Source organism: Dipodomys merriami, unplaced genomic scaffold (genome assembly GCF_024711535.1).
Source record: "Dipodomys merriami isolate MVZ:Mamm:240054 unplaced genomic scaffold, mDipMer1.0.p SCAF_11, whole genome shotgun sequence".
Classification (NCBI taxonomy): domain Eukaryota; kingdom Metazoa; phylum Chordata; class Mammalia; order Rodentia; family Heteromyidae; genus Dipodomys; species Dipodomys merriami.
This window is the reverse complement of record NW_027202382.1, coordinates 44,959,862-44,984,598: the sequence shown is the minus strand read 5'-3', so window position 1 is coordinate 44,984,598 and position 24,737 is coordinate 44,959,862. Positions and strand designations below refer to the sequence as shown.

General features: G+C 63.4%; 1 protein-coding gene across 1 annotated transcript; it reads left to right on the top strand.

Annotated features, from left to right (window-relative positions):
• On the top strand, positions 1 to 24,737 carry Fibcd1 (fibrinogen C domain containing 1). The gene is made up of 7 exons (XM_070006610.1): positions 1 to 72; positions 6,262 to 6,741; positions 11,161 to 11,320; positions 11,700 to 11,836; positions 20,730 to 20,826; positions 23,636 to 23,815; positions 24,344 to 24,737. The coding sequence occupies exons 1-7, from the start codon at positions 1 to 3 to the stop codon at positions 24,601 to 24,603; spliced, it is 1,386 nt and encodes a 461-aa protein (XP_069862711.1). The 3' UTR covers positions 24,604 to 24,737.

Here is a 24,737-nt window from a genome sequence, read left to right as displayed (position 1 = left end):
ATGGCCAACGACCGGTGGAAGACCGCGGGCGGCGCTGCCCAACTTGAGGACCGGCCGCGCGACAAGCCGCAGGTACCGGGGCGCGGGGCGCGGGGGTCGTAGGTCCCGGGACGCGGGGCGCGGAGCGGGGTCCGCAGGTCCGGGTGCGGGGCGCGGGGTCCGGTGCGGGGCGCGGGGTCCGCAGGTCCGGGTGCGGGGCGCGGGGTCCGGTGCGGGGCGCGGAGCGGGGTCCGCAGGTCCCGGGACGCGGGCGGCGGCGGGGCCGGAGTTTGGGGAGCGCTCGGCCCGGCGGGCGCCCCCTTTTCCGCGGAGCTTCGAAGTCGGGGCTCGGCCGGGTGCGGGCTCCCCCCCCGAACCTCGCCGGACCCCGCGCCCCGGGGCGGGGGCGCTGCGTCCTCGCGCGGCCCGGACTCGCGCGCGGTCGGGGCACGGTAACCGCCCCCCCCAGCCGGGACCGCGGCGTCCCGTCCGCCACGGGCTGCGCGGGCTCCGGGTCCGTGCGCGGCGGGGCCGGGCTCCGGGGTGCGGAGGGGCCGGCGAGGGGCGGCGTCCGGGCTCGGGGCCTTCTCCCCGCGCTCCCCGCCCGCCGCGCCCCGCGCCCGCCGCCCCAGCCCCACAGCGCGCCCCGCCGGCCCCCCGCCCCCGTCTGATCTCCTCCCGGTGCCCCAGAGAACCACGCCCGTCCCGCATGTCCACCCCGCCCCGCAGTGCCGTGCGCGGGTGCCAGTGTGTGCACACACGCGGGTCGGGGGCTTGGACTCAGGGCCTGCGCGCTGCCCCCGATCTCAGGCTCAGGGCCGGGGCTCTACCACTTGGGCCACAGCTCCACTTCTGGCTTTTTGCTGGCTCGTTGGAGGTACGAGTCTCGGGGACTTTCCTGCCCGGGCTGGCTTTGAACCTTGGCCCTCAGATCTCAGCCTCCTGAGTGGCCGGGGTGACAGGCGGGAGCCCTGGAACAGCATCTTGTGCACTTGTCCTCCAAGCGTCCTCGGCCGGTCCCCGGCCCCTGTCCCCACCCTTGTCCGGTCCACCTGTCCCCGACCCCCAGGGTGAAGGGTGACTGCCGGTCCTTTGCCAGCTCTGGGCCCTGTCGCTTTTCCAATCTTTGCTACCCGTTCAGTTGGCTCTCCTGGACAACACACACACGTATACATGCATACACGTGTACAACACACTCACACATGGTGTACACACACACGCACACACAGGTGCACACACGCGTACACCTCCACACACACACACCCTTCACCCACATGTTCTTAAAGACTCAGCTCAAAGGAGGCTGCCTCCTCCAGGAAGCCCTCCCTGGTGCCCGTAGCGGTGACCCCCCGGCGCTTTGTCTGGCCGTCTGTCCACTCCCTCAGGCCTCTTCTCCAAGGGCTCCGCATGGCCCTGTTTCCCCACGACCTCTCTCTCTGGGCCTCTCCCTGCCAGGCTCCATTTCTTTGAAGGAATCTAAGTGGAGCTGAGGGCCATTTGCTGGGCCGGGAGGAGCCAGTAGGAGCTGCTGTGTTGGGGAGCGGTGGGAAGGGGGGACAGGCCAGCCTCCGGGGCCAGTCCCCAGCTGCTCCCCCGAGCCCCGCCTCTACCCCAGGCCTGGAAGCGGCCCGAGAGCACTGGCCCCAGGAGCCAATGCCAGCCGCCCCTTCCTCCATGTGGTGTGGTGTGGCCTGGCGGGTGTGCCCCCGGCCATCTCTGTGCTGGTCTGAAGCCCAACCTCGGGAGTGCGCATCTGGTGTGCTGTGTGACTTGGGGGAAGTTTCTCCTCCTCTGGTCTGCATTGCCTATGTAGAATGAGGGCACAGCCCTGCTCCCTCACCCCTCCCACAGCCGCCGTGCGCTGACACCGCGCGCTCACAAACTCTACTCCCCTTCCTTCCTTTCTTTTTTTTCTTTGGCAGTCATGGGGCTTGAACTCAGGGCCCCGGGCGCTGTCCCTGGTTTTCTGGTGGTTCATTGGAGATAAGTCTCGTTGGACTTTCCCGCTCTGGCTGGATTTGAACCTTTGGCCCTCGATCCTCAGCTCTCAATCAGTCCCTTCTTCCCTGCAGGAAGAGAAGTGGGCGGCCGGACTCTGGCCTTAACAGGAGGCCCAGCAGGGGGCGCTCCGGGAGAGGACGCCAGGCAGGGCACCCTGGCCTGCGGGGGGGGGGGGCACCCCCAACGTGGCTCAGCTCCTGATTTGCGGGTGACTTTGGCACGTTGTTAATGTGTCCTCCCCGCACAGGGACGGGGCGTCCACACCCTGGGGGTGGACAGGACTTCAGAGTTAGTGGGATGAAAAGCTCTAGAAACAGACAAGAGGCTTGTCCTGGAGCGTAGGCAGAAAGGCCCCCCCATGACCGTCTCCCTCCCGAGGAGGCCCCCACGGCCCTCCCCTCCCCGCCCACCCCCACAGGCTGCCACCTCTGACCCATGCCCAGACAGTTTCTTGATGTTGTCAGAACTGGATACAGTCTAGGAAGGAAGAAGAAAGAAAAAAAAAAAAAGCATCTCTCCTTGGGAAGTTCCTCCTGATGTCTAACCTCAATCTCTGCTGCGTGGAATTTGCTTGGTGGCTGTTTACAGACACCTGCGTGGGGCCAGGCGATGCGGCCTGGGTCTCGGGGGGCATGACATCCCCTTGGGCAGACGCCCACCGTCAGCTAGGGCCGCGAACCAGCTCTCTGCCTCTTTCTTCTCATTCCCTGGGGTGAGGAATGAGGGCGTGGAGGCAGATTTGAGGGGAGGGAGGAAGAACCCCCCCTTCGGCCCTCTTGAGCTGGGGCCAGGCAGGGGGTGGAGAGCGTCGTGGGGACACCCGGCGTGGGTCTTTGAGGCTGGCAGCTGAGCTGGGCGCGTGCTGGGGGGCACCTTGGCGGGGAGGGGGCCTTGTGCCCCCCCTTTAGGTCTGGGTGGCCAGGCCGCAGCAGGCCGCAGCAGGCCGCAGCAGGGCAGTGGCTTCCAGCTAGAGGTGGGCCTGGCAGGGATGGGACTCAGGGGAGGGGGGCCCGAGGAGGACCTGCTTCTGGGGGACTGGGGGGGTTGGTCCAGCCCCAAGTGTGGGCCCCGGCCGGCCATTGGTGACCAGGAGCAGTAGGGGGGGGAGGTGGGGGAGGCCCCGAGGGACAGAGCTGGTGTCCCCCCACTTCCTCCCCTCCCCTGTAACGAGAGCTCTGGGACTCAAACACCCCAGGGTGGCAGTGCCAGGGCTCCAGTGCCCCCCAGCTGCTCCTCCGGCCCCTCCCGCCGCCCCGCCCGCCGCCCCGCCCCAGGCAGGGGCTCCGGCCACACAGGCCCCGCCCCTCTGTCTAAGTAGGAGGGGCTCGCGCAGCAGGCGCTCACATTGGCTTCGAACCTGGGTCTCCCTGCTCCTCCCAGGACTGTTCACAGGACGCCGGGTGTCCTCCCCTCCTCAGAGCAGGGGGGTACCCCACTCTGCCCTGAGGAGCTGCAGTTTTGAGGTGCCCTCAGCCCCCTGATCTTCCAGGGCCGGTTTCTTTGCCAGGCACCTTACAGACAGCCGTAACTCCACCTTCATCTTTAGGGTTGATCTGCCTCCATGGCCCTCCTCCCCAAGGAACCCCACGGCTTCCCGCCCATACCCGCCACCTCCTCCCCTTCCCAGCCACCTCTCAGCTCATGCCCAGGGGGCAGTGGAGCTGCTCTGCTCGCTGGGGCAGGGTGTCGGGCGGAACCCCAACGCTGCAGAGCTGCCCACGCAGGGCTCCAAAGCTGCGGCTGTGTGGAGGCAGAGGACGGAGGTCGGAGGTCGGAGGTGGCTCCGTGACCGCCTGAGGTCCAGGGCCGACCCGTGAGCCTGTGGGTCCAGCTCAGCCCGGAGTTCTTGGAGGTTTCCTTTTTCTTTTTGTTTTCTTTTGTCAGTCCTGGGGTTTGAACTCAGGGCCTGGGCGCTTCCCTGAGCCTTTCTCTTCAAGGCTAGCATTCTGCCTCTTTGAGCCACAGCTCCACTTTTGGGTTTTTTTGGTGGTTCACTGGAGAGAGTTTCACAGGTTTTCCTGCCCTGGCTGGCCTTGAACCGTGATCCTCACATCTCAGCCTCCTGAGCAGCTGGGATGACAGGCGTGAGCCACCAGCGCCCGGCTTGTTTGGAGGTCTCCGTGGCGGGGACTGGACCTGTGCAGGAATGGCAGGGACAGCGCAGGGCCTGCCGGTCAGCTCTGGGCCTGACGGACCCTCGGAACGGCTGCAGGTCCCCCACCCTCAGTGCCACGTCCTCCCAGGTGGGCGCGGGGCAGAGGAGGCCCAGCCTCGGGGCGCGGGAGAGGGGCGTGACGGTCCTGAGCCTCTGCCCTGCCCAGCCCTGCCCCAGAGACCGGGCCCGGTTCAGCTCTCAGCGCCTCTGCCGGTCCCTCTGCCCATCCACCCAGCAGCCAGCCATCGGGACTACCCCGAGCCCGGATGCCACGCAGGCCCCTGCTCAGTGGATTCAGAGTCCCCAGATGCTACCTGGGATCAGAGGGTTGAGTCCATGGAATCCACTCCCCTCCCAGCTGGGGCAGGGCTGGGGGCTGGCCTCTCCCTGAGACCCCTTGAGGCAGCCCAGAGCCGGTGTGGGATGGAGGTGGGGACGGCTGAGTGAACGAGGAAGAATGAGTGTTGTTGCTGGGAGGAGGTAGCAGTCAAGGAGGGCTTCCTGGAGGAAGCCCATCTCTTCTCCTACCCTTTCTTCTCAGGGGTCCGATCAGAGATTCAGAGCGGGGGGGGGGGGGGAGCTGTTTCTGGCATTTGCATTTGAGAAGTTTCTGTTCAGCACTCAGAACACAGAAATAATGCGCTGGGAGGGAAAAGAAAAACCACTCCAGATGCTGTGTGCACATCGATCATGAGATAATAAAAGCCGCGAATATTTAGTGCAGAAACTCAACAAGCCAGGCACCGCTCCAAGGGTGTGAAGATGCTCACTCCTTTAAAGACGCATCTCTAGTTTGCTGTGTGACTCTAAGCAAGCCCCTTGCCCTCTCTGGGCCTCGGGTTTCCCTGTGTGTGAAGCGTTCACTGAGTGGCTGGGAGCGATTCAGTTCGGTGAATCTGGGTCCACAAGAGTTATGGCGCCCTTTGGAATTGCCAGCTGCGATTGGTCTGGTTTCTGGTTCCATCTCTGGTCTTAAGCGTGTCTTCCCTGACCCCGTTCTCTCCCCTGCTTTGAGATACGGTGTGGCGTGTTCTGGAGAATCACAGCGTCCACAAAGCCTCATTCCCGCCCGGTGGCCCTGTGCAGGTCCTGCTGCCGTTCCTCACCGCCCCACAGGGGACAGGGGCCGTGGGGCCGCGTGCCGCGTGGAGGAAGTGGACTCTGGGCGGCTGGGGAGATGCGGGCTGCCCTGGGCCCGGCCCGGCGCTGGGGGCTCACACCTGACATCCTGGCTACTCAGGCGGCTGAGATTTGAGGATTGAGGTTCAAAGACAGGCCAGGGAGAAAAGCTGGTGAGATTCAGGTCTCTAAAATAACCAGCAGAAAGCCAGGCTGGAGGTGCGGCAGAGCGTCAGCCAGGAACGAGCCCTACGCCCTCAAGTTCAAATCCCAGTACCAGCGATAAAGGGAGGGGAGCAGGGTCTTTGGGGACAGGCCGGTGTTCTGTGGCTGCAGGGCAGGGCCTGCAGCAGGCACCTGGGTGGGGCCAGGGGCGGGGCCGGACGGGCTCCCCCAGGCCCTGTGGCTGTGGGAAGGGGTGAGGGGTGAGGGGGAAAGGGGTGCCTGGAGCTCACAGCTCACCCCGCCCAGTGCTGCCCTAGAGTACCCCCTGTCCATGGTTCCAACGCCCTGCATCCATCTCCTGAGTCCCTCTTCTCTGGTCCTTGGCTTGCTCCTTCACCTTTCTCTCTGTGCCGCGTGTGTGTGTGTGTGTGTGTGTGTGTGTGTGTGTGTGTGTGTGTGTGTGTGTGTGTGTGTGTGTGTGTGTGTGTGTGAACTCAGGGCCTGGGTGCTGCCCGTTAGCTTTTTCATTCAAGGCTGGCGCTCTACCACCTAAGCCATAGCTCACTTCTGACTTTTTGGTCATTCATTGGCGCTAAGAGTCTCACGGACTTTCCTGCCCGGGCTGGCTTTGAACCTCGATCCTCAGATCTCAGCCTCCTGAGTGGCTGGGATGACAGGCGGGAGGCCCTGGCGCTGGGCTCCCTGTCTCCCTTGGTCTCCTTGGCCTCCCCGATCCTCGCCGGCCAGAGCCAGAGGCCCAGGCTGAATTCTCATGCTGCTCTGCTCTCTCCTGTCTGTCTGTCTGTCTGTGTGTCTGTGCACGCGTCCTGGATGGTCCCCAGCGGCCGAGCTGCGGCTGTGTGGCGTGCACCGTGCTGCTGTCCCTGGCCGTCCTGCTGGCCGTGGTGGTCACGGCCGCCCTGCTCTTCCTGAACCACAGCCCCGTGCCGGGCACAGCGCCCCCGCCCGTGGTCAGCACGGGCCCGGCGGGGGCCAACAGTGCCCTGGTCACGGTGGAGAGAGCCGACAGCTCCCGTCTGAGCATCACCATCGACCCGCGCTGCCCCGACCTGGCCGACGGCTTCGCCCGCCTGGAGGGTGCCCAGGCCTCGGTGCTCCGGGCGCTGACGGAGCGGCCGGCGCAGGCCCGGCGGGCGGGAGCCCCCGGGCAGGAGCTGCTGGACACCCTGGCCGACCAGCTGCCCCGGCTGCTGGCCCGGGCCTCGGAGCTGCAGGCGGAGTGCACGGGGCTGCGAAAGGTGCACAGCGCCCTGGGCCAGGGGCTCAGCACCCTGCAGAGCGAGCAGGGGCATCTCATCCAGGTAAGGAGGGGGATGGCTTGCCGGAAGCCAGAGGGCCACAGTCTCTGCCTAAGTGTCCCCAAGCGGGACTGTCTGTCCCAGTCTGTGAATGCGCCGCGCCTCCTCCGGGACCACCCGGCCGGCCCCTCCCAGCCTCCCGCCCATTGGCCCCCGGCAGCCAGCAGTGCCTTGGGGCAGCCAGTGGCGGGCTGATGTCCCGGCCGGTCCCGCCAGGAGAGGCGGGGAGGACGGGGTTTGTTCAGGGCCCCTGGGCCAGTCAGCCTCCCTGCTAGAAGGAGCTGTACCCCTTTCTGTAGCCCTCCCCTCCCAGACCCCTGCCACGTGCGGCCCCGCTCTCCACAGATGGAGAGCAGGCTTGGAGCCTTCTCCCTTTTCTCCCCTCTACCTTGGCCGGGTTCTTCAGTGGCCAGCCAGGCCTGGGCCAGCTTTCCTCGCCTCCTCTCCTGGGGCCATTGAATTTGCCTCCGTGGTTCCCACAGGGACCAGCCAGGTCCAGGCCTCTGGGTCCTGGCCAGCCCCTCCTCCTCCTCCTCCTCCTCTTCTTCTTCCTCCTCCTCCTCCTCCTCCTCTTCCTCCTCCTCCTCCTCCTCCTCCTTCTTCTCCTCTTCTTCCTCCTCTTCCTCCTCCTTGTGTGCTGATACTGGGGCTTGAACTCAGGTCTGGCATTGTACCACTTCTGTCTTTTTGGTGGTTCATTGGAGATAAGAGTCTCATAGACTTTCCTGCCTGCTCTGGCTTCAAGCCTTGATCCTCAGATCCTGGCTTCCTGAGTAGCTGGGATTACAGGCGTGACCCACTGTGCTCAGCTTTCTCCTGCTGTTCCTTAGCACCTCTTGTGATGCAGAGCCTCAGAGACTGAAGCCAGTTCCTGCCCCCACCAGCAGCCCCCACCCTCCTGCCCCCCCTCCCCAGCCGGTACCGGCATGGCCCGGCCCTTGGTTGCTCAGAAAGTCCCTTCCCCTCCTCTGAAGGCTGCAGCTGGGAAATTACAGCCTCTTCACCCTGTCTGTGTGACTGACAGGGACAGGCCTCCCCTGGGGGGGGGACCTGGTGGGGGGCTCCCGGCTCCCCTCCTAGGCTGGGCATCACCGCCAGCTTTCTGCTGCTTCATTCCCTGCGGTTTCCCCAGGCCCATCAGCCTGCAGACTCTGGGATTTCTCTCTACACCTCACCCTTCCTGCAGCCCCGCCCTGGGCGGCACAGGCGGGGTCCACAAGTGCCCCCACCCCCACCCCCCTTGAGCTGGGTGCTGGCAGGTGCCCCGACCCGCCGGCCCTGCAGGGTAGCTGGTGCCTCTGGCGTCCTGAAGCCATGGCTCACGGTATTGTTGGGGGAGGAAGTGGGGGGGGGTGCTGGGGCTGGGGCTTGAATGCAGGGCCTGGGCGCTGTCCCCGAGCTCTTTGGCTCTACCGCTTGAGCCACAGCCCCACTTCTGGCATTTAGGTAGCTAATGGGAAATAAAGAGCCTGCCCAGGCTGTGAGCTGCAGTCCTCAGATCTCAGCCTGCTGAGTAGGTAGGACAACAGGTGTGAGCCGCCGGAGCCCAGCGCACTGTATGTCTGAGTCGAACTCGGCTGGTTCCGGAAGCGTCCTGGGTCTCCGTGACTCACTGGGAGGCGGCTAGCCTTGGCTTCTGACCCTCTCCTCTGCTCCCCCACCCTCTGTGTTTCTCAGAGCCGAGCCCCCGGGTGGGGACTGCTGCTCAGAGGCAGTTCCTGGCTGCAGTCCCGTCCCCGGCCCCCAGGGGGCACATGGGAGTCTGCATTGGAGCCGGAGCGGCCGTCTCAGTCCGGCCCTGGGGCTGCCCGCTGACCGGGGCTGTCCCTGCCCTGCCCTGCTGGCTGAGTCACGGCTTGGGTCACAGCACAACCAGCTGGGGACTTGGGGTGTCCCACCCCTCTTGTTTTGTTGTTGTCGCTCTGGAGCTTGAACTCGGGCCTGCACACTGTCCTCAAGCTTTCTTTGCTCAAGGCTGGTACTTTCCCCCTTGAACCACAGCTCCACTTCCAGCTTTTATCTGATGAACTGGAGACAAGAATCTCACAGACTTTCCTGCCTGGGCTGGCTTTGAACTGATGCTCACATCTTAGTCTCGTGGGTAGCTAGGATGACAGGCGTGAGCCGCCGGCGCCTGGCTCCACATCCATTAATTTGCGGGGTGTAAACGATGGCGCGGGCTGCGCCCGCGGGGCTGTTGGACACTTGATGGCCATCCGGGGCTCAGTGGGCCTCTGCTGTGCGGCCCCAGGTGCTGCAGGAGAAACGGGTCACCGTGTGACACTCCATGGCCCGTGAAGCCCGCAGCCTCGTCCCGCACGGCTCCGTGAGCAGATCCAGAGCTCCGTGAACGGGGGCCTGGTTTATCTGTGCCTTGTCAGCGGTCACCATTTGCCCATCTACCCAGGTCCTCCCTGCCCACCAGGGAGCGGGAGGGGCGGTGTCAGAGAGCCACGGTGCCCAAGGATGAGCCATGGGGCCATCTGCCTGTCCCAGGCACTGCCGTGCCCCCCCCCCCCCAGGGGCTGGACGAGCCCAGCCTCGGGTCACTGCGGACTGGCCTGCAGGCACTGCCTGTGCACCCCGGGGAATCACATGCCCAGCGGAGGGGAAACAGGCCGGGACTGGCAGGGACTGGCAGGCCCGCCTTGGACGGAGAAGCTGAGAATCGCATTTTGTAAACTGCTGGCCCGGCGGGTTTCTCCGCTCCTCCCTCCCCTGGGCTATTATCTTCGAGTGACAGCTTCGGTGTGGTGGACCTCGCGGTCTGTCCATGTGCCCAGCCCCCCCCCACCTGGTATGTGTGGGGGAAGGCAGAGACCACAAGCCCTTCATGGAGCCCACAGGGCTGAGACCCCTGACCCCTGGGACTCAGCCACCTCCCCTGAGTGGCAAGCCTGGGTGGTGGTGGAGGGAGAAGAGAAAGATAGCAACTTACGGCTGAGGAAGAGGGCAGGGCGGAGGCCAAAACCCAGCCAATGGGCATCAGGGCCGGCCCGCCCCCTCCCATCCCATGCCAGCCCTGGGCTGTCAGTCCTGGAGCAGAGGCCCCAGCCCTGGTCCCCGTGCCTGTTTGCTGGCAGGTTCGGCTCCTTCTGGGCCTCAGTTTCTCTGAGTGTCACAGAGGTGACCACCGCAAGTCCTGAGCCCAAGCAAAGTTGTTAGGAGAGCTGGAGGCTGGGAGACACACGGCTGGCACTTTGGGCTGTGGTCCCTGTGGCAGTGTGGCCATGGAGAGACATCATTCCTCTTCATCCCTCTTCCAAGTTCAGTGCCAGGGGCCTTCAGGGAGCTTCTCCCAGGGAGCTAGGGACCCAGTGGCCTGCCTGATGTGGAGGGGGAGCGGGGGGGGGGGGGCTGCAAACCATCCTCACCTGGACTGACAGACCAGCGCTGGTGGTGCACGCCTGTCATCCTAGCTACTCAGGAGGCTGAGATCTGAGGATGGCAGTTCAAAGCCAGCCCAGGCAGCAAAGTCCATGAGACTCTTATCTCCAGTGAACCACCAAAAAGTCACAAGTGGAGCTGCGGTTCAAATGGTAGAGCTATAGCCTTGAGCAACAGAGCTCAGGGACAGCACCCAGGCCCTGGGTTCGAGCTCTAGCACTGCCACAAAATAAAACAATAAAGAACTGTCTAAAGAACATGGACTGGAGTCGGGTGCTGGTGGCGCACGCCTGTAATCCCAGCTACTCAGGAGGCTGAGGATCCTGGTTTGAAGCCAGCTGGGCAGGAAAGTCCATGAGACTTTCTTTTTGTGTGAGTGCTGGGGCTTGAACTCAGGGTCTGGGCACTGTTCATGAGCCTTTTTGCTTAAAGCCAGCGCTTTAGGACTTGAGCCACAGCCCCACTTCCAGGTGGTTGGGTTTTTTTGTTTTTGTTTTTGTTTTGGTAGTTTATTGAAGATAAATGTCTCACAGGCTTTCCTACTCAGGCTGGTTTTGAACTACGATCCTCAGGTCTCAGCCTCCTAAATAGCTAGGATGACAGGCGTGAGCCGTGGGTGCCAGGCCATGAGACTCTTCTTCTCCAATGAACTACCAAAAAAGCTGGAATGGGAGCTGGGCTCCTGTGGTAGGAGCACTAGCCTTGAGCAAAGAAGCTCAGAGACGGTGCCCAGGCTCTGAGTTCAAGCCCCAGGACCGGCCAGAAAAAACTGAATATGGAGCTGGAGCCACCCTGCCCCCTCCCTCCCAGCCCTGTCCTCTGACTTCTCCAGGTTCTAGAAGGCCAGCAGCGTCTGCCAGAGCTTGGCTGACTGGTCAGGGTCACAGTAGGAGCCAGGTCAGGGCCACAGCTGCCACGGACCCGGAACCCCTTCTAGAAGCAGTGAGGGTGTGACCACCCGGTGCTCCCCGGTCCCCCCTCCCCAGCTCGTGACACACACACACCCGGTCCCCCGAAACCGTCTGTGTGCTGCAGCTCCTGTCGGAGAGCCAAGGCCACATGGCTCACCTGGTGAACTCCATCGGCGACTTCCTGGATGCCCTACAGAGGGATCGGGGGCTGGGCCGGCCCCGCGTCAAGGCGGACCTCCAGAGAGCCCCGGCCCGCGGAGTCCGGCCCCGGGGCTGTGCCAGCGGTGAGTGCCTGAACCCCCCCCCTGGGAGTAGGAAGATCGGGGCGAGGGTTACCCCACAGAGACCCCGGGGCCTCTCCTTGCCTCCATGAGGCCTGTGACCCTGTTCTCCACCACCAGCCCAGGGGGCTCTGCTGGCCGGGGGCGTGGCCACCTTCCTCCCCTGCCCCCCATGGCCTGGAGTCCCATTTTCTAGATGGCACAATCAAGGGGGGAGGGGCTTACCCAGCGTGGAGCCCAGCTGAGGTCTCGCTCCGAGGCCTGCGCTCCTGACCGCGTGTAGAGATGGTGCGCCGCAGACGGCTCCAGACGGGGCGGGCGGGGGTCAGCAGCTTGTGGGCTGGCGCACTCTGCCGCGCTCTGACGGTCCCCGCTGTCCCAGGCCCTCCGCCCCGGGACTGTCTGGACGTCCTCCTGAGCGGGCAGCAGGAGGACGGCGTCTACTCCATCTTCCCCACCCACTACCCCGCCGGCTTCCAGGTGTACTGCGACATGCGCACCGACGGCGGCGGATGGACGGTGAGTCTGGCACAGGAGCCACCGGCCCCGGTCCTTAGTGTGTGTTCAAGGGCTGCACACGTGTCTGGCCTCTGGGGTGTCTGGTACATGATGGGGGGGGGCGGTGGCAAGGCCCCGGCATGAGACCCTGGGACCTAGCCTGGCTGTGTGTGGCTGCCCTGGTGTCCCCCAGGCAGAGGCAGGCACGGGACAGCTCAGGCCCGCGGCTCCAGGGCTCAGAGAGCCAGTGGCCAGGAGCTGGGGTTGGGGCCCCCGGGGCGGGGGGCCTGGAAGCCTCTCCTGGAGCAGGGTCCTCCCCGTTGTCTGCAAAGAGTTCTGGAAGGGACTGGGAATGTGGGCTTGGGCTCTCGGCGGGCACGGTGGCAGCCATCAGCCCCTTTGTGGTTGGGAAATGAGGAGACAAAAGGAAATGGCAGGGGTGTGGCTTTGTTCCAATAATGCCACTTGTAGACAATGAAATTTGAATTTCATAAAAATGTGCATGCGGTCTTCCTTAAGTATTATTCACAAGACAGCTTTAGAAAAAAATAAAACTTTTTTGAGCCATGAAAAAGAATCCAGCTGGGCGCCGGTGGCGCACACCTGTAATCCTGGCCACTTGGGAGGCTGTGAACAGGAGATGGTGGTTTGCGGCCAGCCCGAGCGTCTGTGGGTAGCTGGGTGCGGTGGCGCAGGCCTGTCCTTAGCCACCCAGGGGCTAAGGGAGGATTGAGGTTACAGGCTAGCCCAGGCAGAAAAGCCTTCAAGACCCCATCTCAGTGGAAGGACGCCCGTAGTGGTGTGGACAGCGTTCATCCCGCCGCTGTGACAGGAAGTGTCAGTTAGGTGAACACAATTGGCCCCAGGCAAAAAGTGAGACTTTACTTTAAAAAAAGAAAACGCAGGCGCCAGTGGCTCAGGCTTGTAATCCCAGCCACTGGGGGTCTGAGATCTGAGGATGGCGTTTGAGCCAACCCAGGCAGGAACATTCTTATGACTCTTTTTTTTTTTTTTTTTTTTTGTCGGTCGTGGGGCTTGAACTCTGGGCCTGGGCGCTGTCCCTCAGCTCTTCAGCTCAAGGTGAGCGCTCTACCACTTGAGCTACAGCGCCACTTCCGGTTTTCTGGTGATTTATTGGAGATAGGAGTCTCACGGTCTCTCCTGCCCGGGCTGGCTTTGAACCGCGATCCTCAGATCTCAGCCTCCTGAGTAGCTAGGATTACAGGCGTGAGCCACCAGCGCCCGGCTCTTATGACTCTTATCTCTGCCCCATAATCCTCGCTACCCAGGAGGCTGAGATCTGAGGATCACAGTTCAAAGCCAGCCTGGGCAGGAAAGGCTGCAAGACTCTTATCTCCAAGTAATTAGCAAAAAGCTAGAAGTGGATGTGTGGCTTCAGTGGTAGAGCACCAGCCTTGAGTGATCCAAGCAAGAGCTTGAAAAAAAAGGGGGGGGGAGTGGGCTGGGAAGGTAGCTCAGTGGTAGAGTGCTTGCCTTGCATGCATGAGGCCCTGGGTTCGATTCCTCAGCACCACATAAGCAGAAAAAGCCGGAAGTGGCACTGTGGCTCAAGTGGTAGAACACTAGCCTTGAGCTGAAGAGCTGAGGGACAGCGCCCAGGCCCAGAGTTCAAGCCCCACGACTGACAAAGAAAAAGGGGGGTGGGGAGACAGAAGGTCTCCTTGTCTGCAACCTCGCACTGAGGGCTGGCGCCCCGTCTCCACCAAGGCCCTGGCATAGACTATTTTTGGTGAGCTGACGTCCAGGCTGGTGGAAGCAGGGGAAGGGCTTCAGGTCAGATAAATGAGCGTGGTAGAAGTGGAGGAAGAAAGCTTTCAGGGGGCCGTGGCCAGCCGGGGGGGGCACCCGCAGACCAGCAGAGGTGAGGCGAGCCGTGGGGGTGGGGGGCTTGGAGCTGCCATTAGGAGCCAGTGTGGGAGCAGCTGAGGCCCGGGGGGGGGGGGGGCAGAGATCCCGTCTCTAAACCCGCCGGAGGAGAGCTTTTAACGCACCGGTCTGTGTCAGGGGGTTAAAAGCTCTTTTGTTTTCCGAAGCTGGAGAAGTCTGAGTTATGGCGCTGCCCGTGAGGCCCGTGTGACCCGGGGCGGCAGGGCGCTGGCCACGCGGGGCGCCTTCCGCTCAGGCAGCGGGGGCTTGGAGCCGGTCCCCCTGCAAGTCTATCAGAACTTGCTTGGGGGCAGGTAGAGGAGGTTGGGTGAGACTCACAGCCCCGCCCCCGCCCCCCCCCCCCCGCTGGGTTGGGGCTCCTGCCCGAGTCTGGGTGGGTCTGAGGCGTGTGGGTGCAAGCTGCGCCCGTTAATATCCATTCAGGACCCCCGCCAGGATGGCTTCCCTGCCATGTGGAATCTGTGGGAAACTCCATTGTCGTTAGGGGTGCTGCCTGCTGCCTCTGCCCCCCTCCCCCGGCCCTCCACCCTCATTAGGCACCAGCCTGAACTGCCGGTGCCTGGCATGCGCGGGCAGGGCCAGGGCCAGGCTGAAGAACACGGGCCTCTGCTTCATGCCGCCTCAGGCCACGGGGACGGCCTGGATTGGGGGCCCTTTCTGGGGTCCGCACGAGCCTGGCCAGGGCGAAGCCCCTGCCTCCCACATGAGGGAGAGCCGGGTGTCCCAGGGACAGGCAGCCAGCAAGGAGCCGGGCAGCGGGCAGCGGGCAGCGGCAGGGTCCAGACTCAGGCCCAAGGGCTGGGCTGATAGAGCTCAGGTGGAGGGGACTGGGCAGCTGTGCGCTGTGCGTTGGGGTCCGGAGGGCCGGGCAGGGGGGCTGTGGGGGGACACACCAGGCCTTGGGCTCTGCAGGGGTGGAGGGGGAGTGAGGGGTGCAGGAGTCGCAGGGCTCCGAGTTCTCTCTGCAGAAGCTGCCGTGCTGTAGGGTTGTGGGGTGGCTCCCAGGGTGAGAGCAGACAGGGGGAGGGGAAGGGGGAGGGGGGAGGGGGAGCAAAGGGGAGAGGGGGCAGGAAGCAGGAGCAGCAGGAGGAAGAGGAGGCCAGGAGAAGGAAGGGAGAAGAGGAGGAGGAGGAACAGAGCCGGGGAGGAGGGGGAGACCAGGAGGAGGCATGGGAATGGGGGAGCAGAAGGAGGAGTGGGGGGAGCAGAAGGAGGAAGATGAGCAAGCAGACAAGGGGAAGGAGAAGGGGGGAGGAAAGGGAGGGAGCCTCTCCCACCCCTCTGCTCCTGGACTCGGGCCGTCCAGGGCCTTGCGGCCAGTGGGCCGAATGGCAGGTTTCTGCAGAATGGCTGTGAGGTCACAGCGGGGCCCAGCTCTCCCTCAGCAGACGCCCCTCAAGTCCATTCTGCTCGGGTCCGCACCCCTCTCTGCTCCTTGGCTCCGCCCCCAGCGCTCTGACACACCCCACACGCCCGTGTGCCGTGCCGTGTGCGGCCCTTGGCCGCCTGCTTCCCCGGCTTCGCCTCCCTGTGGGGTCTCGGGCTCCGGTGGGCCTCTAATTGGCTCTGCCGCTGAGGAGCTGCTGCCCGCCCTTGCTGCTCGCTCACTCGCTCCAGATCTTCAAAGGGGCCTGGCGGGCATGGCTCTGGGAAAGATGAAAGCTCCCAGGGGCTCCCTGTCGGGAGGGGGGCAGCCCCCCTCCCGGGACCCTGTCCCACCCCAGAGAACAGAAAACGGCAAGGGGAGGTGCTTCAGACCCCCCCCCACAGACCCCAGCTGCACCCCGCTGGGGCCGGGGTCCCCCTGCCTCCCGCACTGCTCTGGGGACGGAGGCTGAGAGCCGACCCGCATTCCTGTGACCCGGAGCCTGGGGTGCCCCCAAGTTCTCCGTCGCTGCTTCTTTCTCTTGGCATTACTGGAGTTTGCGTCCAGGGCCCCATTGCTGGCTAGGCAGGTGCTCTACGCTGAGCCACACCTCCACGCTCTTCCACCCTGGTTGTTTTTCTTTTTGCCCAGGTTCATGCCTGGACTGTGATCCGCCTATTGTAGGCTTCCCATCCTAGCTGGGAAAACAGGCGCACCACCACGCCCAAGTTCTTGCTTGAAGATGGGGTCTCTCTCCCTTTTCTGCCTGGGATGAAAAGCATTTGGGATTATTGACAGGAGCGGCTGGCATCGTTGTGTTTTTACCTAGGGCCAGCCTGAGACCTTGGTTCTTCTATTTGTGTCTCTTGAGTAGCTGAGATTACAGGCATAAACCACTACACTTGGCCCAAGTTTTTCATTCCACTTCCACAGCTCCTCTCTGGCTCCCCTCCCAGCGGCCCCCGCTTCACAGGGGAGGAGGTCACCCAGTCCTGCCTGCAACATGAGTCTGTAGCAGTCCCTTGATGCCCCCTCCTTGCCCCCCCAGGCCACCCCGCCTGGGACCCAAGGGTATGCTGCCCATCCCCCACCTCCGGCCTCAGTTTCCCTGACCTCCTGGTCGGCTCTGCTCAGCCTGCAGTCCGGCAGCCTCCCCAGCCCCTGTCTGGGCAGAGGATTCTCGGCCCTATGTCCACGGTTACCATTCTTAGCAAAGGCCGGGTGCTGTCCCTAAGGTCCTGTGCTCAACGTGAGCTCTCCACCACTAGAGCCACTGCTCCACTTCCTATCTTTTGACGATTAATTGGAGATACAAGCGTCACGGACTTTCTTGCCTAGGATTGGCTTTGAACCATGATCCTTAGAACTCAGCCTCCTGAGGAGCTAGGATGACAGGCCTGAGCCACAAACTGAGACTTTGGAGGTCCTGCTGCCGGCGGCCAGAGTTTGGGCAGGACCCGGGCCTGGGTGCCAATTCAGGGCTCGCCTGGGACTGAGGGCCTGATGGGCACAGGGGCGTGGGGCTCAGTGTTCACCCCACTGGGCTTTGGGGCTCCCTATCACCCCATCTGCCCACAGCTCCACCTCCCGGAGAGTTCCCGTGCCTTTCCCGTCCGTTTCTCATTTGCCAAATAGGGGCTGTCCTCCCCCACCGCCGGGCTGTGCCAGCCCCCGAGGCGCTGGCCTGGTGCCCACGGGGCCAGCCCTGTGCTCTTGGCACTCAGACAGGCTGGGATGGGGGGGACCCAGCTGTCTTCAGAGGCTGCCACATGGGCTCAGAGGAGACCCGAGTCCTCGGGGTGGTGGCTGACGCGTCTCCCGCCGCTCAGCCGCCCCAGTACCGGCACCTCTGCGGCTCGCGCGGCCACGTGCTCCCACGGCTGAGCTCCCTCCACCGCGCCAGGCGGCGGCTGGCTTTGGAGAATCAGCACCAGGAAAACAAGCCCTGTCTGTCTTCCCACCCGTGGCTCTTCCTGGGGAGGCCAGGGTTTCCATACCAGCTGGACGCTGAGAATCCATCCGCCCCAAAGTTAGCCCGAGATTACTTGGGACCCTTTTTTGCCTGAGCAAGGATGCTAGGGACAGGGGAAGGGACGCAGGGACACCAGAGGCCTGGACGTGTGTCTTCCCGTCCAGCCGGTCCTTGCTGTCACTAACGGGGTTCAGCGGGTCTCCACATCGCTGGAGCCGCAGCTGGTTTTTGCCCTGGGTGTCTTGGAGTCAGGCAAAAGTTCATGGAACCGGACGGGAAACAGCCGATGGTTGTAGGGAGCTTCTGTGTCAGATGGGCAGGTGTGCGGTGTGCGAGCAGGCGTGTGTGTGTCTACACAGACTCCCCTCCTCTCAGTCCCTCTTCCTGTGTGTGCTTCGGCCCCTGAAGTGGAAGGTGGCGATTGGTCCTCACGCTGGTGACCACGCCCCCTGGCACAAGCCCTCCCCACTCGGCAGGGGTCCAGTGCCAGCCGTTCTCCACCTCAGAGCCCTTTGCAGGATGGAGGCAAAGGTGACTCCAGGGGTGTGCTTGGAGGTCCTCAGCACCCACATAAGCCAGGGGCCTGGGGGGGGATGCCTGTGACCGGCACCATCCAGAGGACGGGAAAGGGAGCTGGGGCTAGCGGGCAGCTCTTGGCACAAGAGGTATGCCTGGCAGTCAGCGCGAGCACTGCCCTGTACACGCAGATACACAATGGCAGGACAATCGGCCCTCAGGCTCCGGCAGAGTGTGCGTGCGTGCGTGCGTGCGTGCGTGCGTGCGTGCGTGCGTGCGTGCGTGCGTGCGTGTGTGTGTGTGTGTGTCCAGGGCTTGAACTGGCCTAGGTACCGTCCCTGAGCTTTTCCACTCAAGGCTAGTGCTTTACCACTTGAGCCACAGCTCCACTTTCTGGCTTTCGTGGGTTCTCCTACCCAGGCTGGCTTGGAACCGCGATCCTCAGATCTCAGCCTCCTGAGTAGCGTGAGCCCTGGCGTTGGGCCCTAGCACCAGAACTGAACACGCTCAGGCTGTTCCTCACCCGCACCATGAAGGCCGCTGTCCGCTGTGCCGTGCAGCCCCTCCAGCCTTGCCAGCACCCCGACTCCTGGCCGCTCACGGGAGGAGGGGGCCCTCCGGCCTGGCTGGGAGGGGTAGTGCTGTGCCCTTCGGGCTTGGGCAGGGGTGGGGCGAGGGTGGCACTGCGGGTCCCGTCTGCCCGCAACCCCTCAGTCCTCTGCACCTCCCTCACGGGGCCCCTGGCAGGATTGGACCTCCCCGTTTCCAGGGCTCCTGTTTGATGCGCCCACAGGCAGGGACCTGTCTGCTTTGCAGCGCTCTCGGTGGGGTGGGCACTGGCAGCTTTGGCTCTGTGGAGGTCTCAGGAGGGGGAGGGCTGTGACCACGCGGCAGGTGGGTGGATGTGGGGTGGGGAGATCCTGCCCTTTCTCCAGCCCCCTGGAGTCCCTTCCCCAAGCTGTGTCCCCACCCAGGGCTGCACTGCTTCCTGCAAGGGTGGGTGGGGCTTCCACAGGAGAGCTTCAGTCCAGGGTCCCTCAGGCTCCCTCCCTTAGTTTCCCTAACGGGCACCTGGCACACTGATGGGACGCTGGCATGAATGGGAGGGTACGGCAGGTCCCTTGGGAAGGCTGAGGGGGGGATCGGAGCCCCCTGGCCAGGCCTGCTTTTGCTGAGCACCTATTATGCACCATGCTGGAAGCATAGTGGATATGGCAAGCTGCAAGGGAGTTCTGTTATGATCTTCCCGTCACAGCTGCAGAAAGTGAGGCAGGGAGAGGTTCCGTAAGTCACTGGGAGGGGAGGGGTGGCATCTATGCAGAGCTGGGGCTCCGGGACCCCTCCCCCCAAGATACTGTGTGCAGGTGCTGGGGGAAGCCGGTCCCCAGGGCCCGGGGGCCCCCAGCTACAGCAAGCACCTTCAGTTCTCTTTGTCAGAAACAGGCTCAGCCTCCCCCACGCCCCGGGGGAGTGCCCGGCTTCTGCCGGGATCAGGCCTTTCAAAGCACGCGTGCTCGGGGTGCCAATGCACAGTCGATAGCACGCGCCGCCCGCTCAGATCTCTCCAAGGCTTATCGAGTTTCCCTCCGCCCGGCCCAGCCCTCCCAGGACTTTGAAATCTCGGGGCTGGAACAGGATCAGGGCAGCTGAGCAGGGAAAAAAAAAAGAGGTGTCCTTCCCGGCTCTGTGACGTGGGAGCTGCCCAAAGCCCGTGACTGATCCGGCCTCAGGGACGATGCCTGGGTCATCGGGGCGGCCCGCAGTTCCACGCGGCTGGAATCAGGCTGCTTAGTAATGGAAGTGGCAGCTGGCGTTCTGTAGCCAAGTCTCTGGTACATCAGACGCCAACACAGATGGAGGCGGGTGGGCGGCGAGGGGAGGCTCCGGAATGAGCAGGAAAAGGCTGGTTGGACAAGAAAGGCGTTGGGAAGGGAGGGGGCGGGGAACGGGCCCGTCAGCGATCTTGTAAATACTCAGGCAGCCCAGCCAGTCTGGTCCTTATTTGAAAGCAATTTAACCAAAGGGATTCCAGGCTCCCAAATCAACAGCGCGATGGAGATGAAAATCAAAGGCAGGCCAGCGCCGCCGTTGGTGCCCCGTCACACCCCCGCCTGGCTGGGGCTCCTCATCGCCCCCTACCACCACCAAGAAGTAGACTTTGGGGCTCCTGGTTACCCCCTTTCCCCCCCTGTGATCCCGGTCCAGGCTTTGTGACTGGGGAAAGGAGCTGTTTGAGAGAGGAGGCTCTGGAGGGTGAGTGTAATGTAAAAGATCTGTTAGAAAATGAGAAGGGAAGCGGGCGCCAGCGGCTCACACCTGTCATCCTAGCTACTCAGGAGGCTGAGATCCCAGGATCATGGTTCGAAGCCAGCCCAGACAGAGAAGTCCAGGAGACTCTCCACTTCACCAGCAAAACGCCAGATGTGAGCCGTAGCTCAAGTGGTAAAGCACTAGCCTTGAGTGAAAAAGCCACGTGAGAGTGAAGTCCTTGAGTTCAAGCCTCAATATTGGCACAACCAAAATAAAAACCAAGAGCCTGATGCCGTGGCTCACGCCTGTCATCCTAGCTACCCTGGAGGCTGAGAGCTGAGGATCGCAGTTTGAAGCCAGCCCGGGCAGGAAAGTCCGTGAGACTCTTCACCCCAATTAATTGCTGCAAAAGCTGGAAATGGAGCTGTGGCTCAAGTGGCTGGTAGAGCACTCGCCTCAAGGCTAGTGCACAAAAGCTGGGGGACCGCGCCCAGGCCCTGAGTTCAAACCCCAGTACTGGCACACAGAAACCCAAACCAGGAACAAACAAACTGGAGAACAGGAGCTGGCTGCATCCGGCTGGCGGCCTTGCCGGGGCTTGTGTTTGGTTTCATGTTGGCCTGGGAAGAGGTATCAGGGCCTCTGCCCATCCCCCTTTCTTCTCCAATGGGGAAACCGAGGCCCAGAACAAGAAAGGCCTAACCTGGCATCCTGAGGAGAGTGGGCCTGCCAGCTGTCCCTCTTGCGGGGACGGCCGGGGACCTTGCTCCTCAGTCACCACAGGCTCCTGAGCCTCTGCCCCCGGCCCAGCCCTGGCCATCCTGAGTGGGCAGGCCAGGGGCAGGGGGCCGTGGGACGGGACTCTGGGGATCATTGGTCCCCCCCTTTCCTCTCCCCTGCAGGTGTTCCAGCGGAGGGAAGATGGCTCCGTGAACTTCTTCAGGGGCTGGGAGGCCTACCGAGAGGGCTTCGGCAAGCTCACCGGGGAGCACTGGCTAGGTGAGTCCTCTCCCCCCCCCCACTCAGCGGCCTTTTCCAGACCTTCCAGGGACTCCCTGTCCCTCCCTGCCCTCGGTGCCCAGGCCTTCCTGGCCTCTGCCTGCCGGAGGCCACTCACAGGGGCCACAGGAAGGGAGCCCGAAAAGCATTGGCTGGGGGGCTGCAGGAGCCGGGGAATGGAGATGCCTGCAGGAGGGAGGCTGAGGCAGGAGGATGGACGGCTCGAGGCCAGCCTGGGCTGCAGCGTGAGATCCGCTGCATCCACGGCAGGAGTGGCTACAGCCTCAGATGAGGACCAGGGAATGGCGCTCCGCCAGCCCTGCAGCCTTCCGGGCCCGCCACCATCTTACGGAGGCCTTGTCCTTGATACGTATTTACTCCTCCACAATTATGTGGTCAGTTTTCTGCAGTGTGTGTGTACACGCACACACGTGTGCCCGTGCCAGTCCTGAGGCTTGAATTCAGGCTCTGGGCTCTGTCCCTTAACTTCTTCACTCAAGGCTAGCACCCTGGGAGCCACAGCGCCACTTTGGGTCTTCCTGGTGGTTGCCTGGGGATAAGAATCTCAGACTTGCTTGTCCAGGCTGGCTTTGAACTGAGATCTTCAGATCTCAGTCTCCTGAGTTGCTTGGATGGCAGGCGTGAGCCACCGGTGTTCTGCGTGATTTGCTAGCATTGTTTGAGAGACATCTCTGTTTTTTTCTTTTTCGTAACTTGTGCTTTTTAGGGCTCGCTCCAGGCTCAGATCCTCAATCTACTTGCAGATTCAGGCTCAGCTCTTCAATCTACTTGCAGATCCAGGCTCAGAGCCTCAATCTACTGGCAGGTTCAGGAGCTGACTGCGGGGGTTTGGAGCCCAAGGGTCTCCCCCCATCTCCTCTCATTCTCTGGGCCTCAAACTTGGGGTGATGCATCTTTTTTTAAAAACTTTTTTTGGGGGGGTCTGGTCGTGGGGCCTGAACTCTGGGCCTGGGCGCTGTCCCTCAGCTCTTCAGCTCAAGGCGAGCGCTCTACCACTTGAGCCATAGCACCACTTCCGGCTTTTTTCTTTTTGCTTATGTGGTGCTGAGGAATCGAACCCAGGGCCTCAGGCATGCAAGGCATGTGCTCTACCACTGAGCCACCTTCCCAGCCCGGTGATGCATCTTGACTCACCATCAGGGCCTGGGCCTGGGGGGAGCGGGTCATGCGACACCAGGATCCTGGAAGGTCAGCGAGGGCTGAACTTGGCCCTGTAGAGGAGAGGGTGGACGTTTCCCGGCATCCTCGGGGCTGTCCCCTCTTGGCCCAGTCTGTTGTGATGTGACCTGCCGTGGGTACGGGTCTCACCGCTCGGCCGGGGCCCGGACGCGGCTCCCAGCGGCACCGTTGCTCCCTTCCTTCTGTCCCTTCTGTGAAGCCCGCCCGGCAGATGAACCGCCCGCGGTGCCCGGGGAGGGAAGGCCGCTGACCCTGGGGCTCCAGTCCGGGGCAGGGCAGGAGAGGGGGAGCCCTGGGCCTCCCCTCCTCGGATCCCAGGCCTCTCCTGTCTTGGGGGAGGCAGCCGGGAGACGCAGGAGGACGCGGCTTCTCCAGCTCCAGTCCCTGGGCCCCACTAGTGGGCACCGGGGCTCCGCCAGGCCGGGGGCCTGGGAGGGGAGGGCAGCTGGGGGAGAGGCAGACAAAATGCTGCTGCTGACTGGTGAAGCGTTTAATTAAGCCCCTGGTCAACTAGAGTTAAGCGCGCGATTCCCAGGATGAGCAGGAAGAGCTGGGGAGAGGGATGGGAGGAGGAGGGAGGGCTGGGGAGAGGGATGGGAAGAGGAGGGAGGGCTGGGGAGAGGGATGGGAGGAGGAGGGAGGGCTGGGGAGAGGGATGGGAGGAGGAGGGAGGGCTGGGGAGAGGGATGGGAGGAGGAGGGAGGGCTGGGGAGAGGGATGGGAGGAGGAGGGAGGGCTGGGGAGAGGGACAGAAGGAGGAGGGAGGGCTGGGGAGAGGGATGGGAGGAGGAGGGAGACAGTGTGGGACAGCAGGGGACTGCAGTGCCGCCTCTCACCTTCCATCCACCAGGTGCTTTTATTGAGCATCTGCTACGCCTTCCCCAGCTGCGGGGGTCGCAGGGACTCAGTGTCTGGAGTGGCGACCCCACAGGGAGATTATCATGGTGAACACGGATGGAGGGTTGCTGGGTTGGAGAGGAGCCAGACAGCCAAGGCAGGGAGACCAGGAAATGAACAGAAGGTAACCAGGTGAGGAGCAGGACACGTGTCCCAGGCAGAGGGAAGAGCAGGTGCAGAAGCTCAGAGTTCAACAGACCCTGCCTGGGTGTGAGGAAGCAAGGAAGGGTAGGGGTCCTTTCACCCCCAGAGCTCCTGACTCCTGTGATCTCCAGCCTGCCGTCAGCTCAGAAACCCCTGCATTTTGGAAAGCACAAACCAGTGTGTGTGTGTGTGTGTGTGTGTGTGTGTGTGTGTGTGTGCGCGTGTGTGTGTGTGCGCACGCGCACACGCAGGTACTTGTGTGTGCCCGTAGTTGGGCTTGCTCGAACTCAGGGCCTGGGCATCGTTCCTTAGTCCTTCCTTCAAGGCCAGCGCTCTACCACTTGAGCCACAGTTCCACTCGCTGCGTTTTTCTGGTTAGCTGGAGATGAGAGTAGCTAGGATTACAGGTGTGAGCCACCAGCCTCCCCTGAGCACGGAAAACCAGACATGAAAAAGTCCGCTCTGCCTCCAGCCCCCGCCTGCAGGAAGAAGGAAGCAGCGGTCACTCAGTTCTTGTTGCTCTTGTTTTCTCGCCCGCCTCGCCCCCCTCGCCCCCCCCATGCCCCAGGGCTCAAGAGGATCCACGCGCTGAGCACACAGGCCACCTACGAGCTGCACGTGGCGCTGGAGGACTTCGACAACGGCACAGCCTACGCCCACTACGGGAGTTTTGGCGTGGGCTTGTTCTCCGTGGACCCCGAGGAGGACGGGTACCCGCTCACCGTGGCCGATTACTCCGGCACGGCAGGTAGGATGGGTGCGGCACAGCCCACCCGTCCTCCCCCCCCCCGCCCTCCCCCCCCCCCCCCCCCGCCACCGCGGAGGAGAGGAGAGGAGAGGAGAGGAGCTAGAGGGGCGCCTCCCTGCAGATGAGCCACGGCCTAAGTGGGGGGGGGGCTGTTTTCAGCAGGCGGGGCCTGGGCGCACAGGACTCCAGGTACCCACCCTTTCCTGTCTATGACCCCAGGTGTGCCCACCCCTTCCTGCCCAGGACTCCAGGTGTGCCCACCCCTTCCTGTCCATGACCTCAGGTGTGCCCACCCCTTCCTGTCCAGGATGCGCCCCCCCCGTGTGCCCACCCCTTCCTGTCCAGGACTCCCTCTCTGTGTGCCCACCCCTTCCTGTCCAGGATTCTAGGCGCACCCACCCCTTTCTGTCCACGACCCCAGGTGCGCCCACCCCTTCCTGTCCATGGCGCCCAGCACACCTGTGCCCACGCCTGTGCCCACGCCTGTGCCCACGCCTGTGCCCACACCCGCCCCGCCTGCCCCCCCAGGTGACTCCCTGCTGAAGCACAGCGGCATGAGGTTCACCACCAAGGACCGGGACAGCGACCACTCGGAAAACAACTGCGCCGCTTTCTACCGCGGCGCCTGGTGGTACCGCAACTGCCACACGTCCAACCTGAACGGGCAGTACCTGCGCGGCGCGCACGCGTCCTACGCCGACGGCATCGAGTGGTCCTCGTGGACTGGCTGGCAGTACTCGCTCAAGTTCTCCGAGATGAAGATCCGGCCGGCCCGGGAGGGTCGCTAGACAGGCACCGGCCCGGCCCCGCCAGCCCCGCCTGGACCCCCAACCTCACCCACCCCCGCCCAGCCCCGCCAGCCCCGCCTGGACCCCCAACCTCACCCACCCCCGCCAGCCCCGCCTGGACCCCCAACCTCACC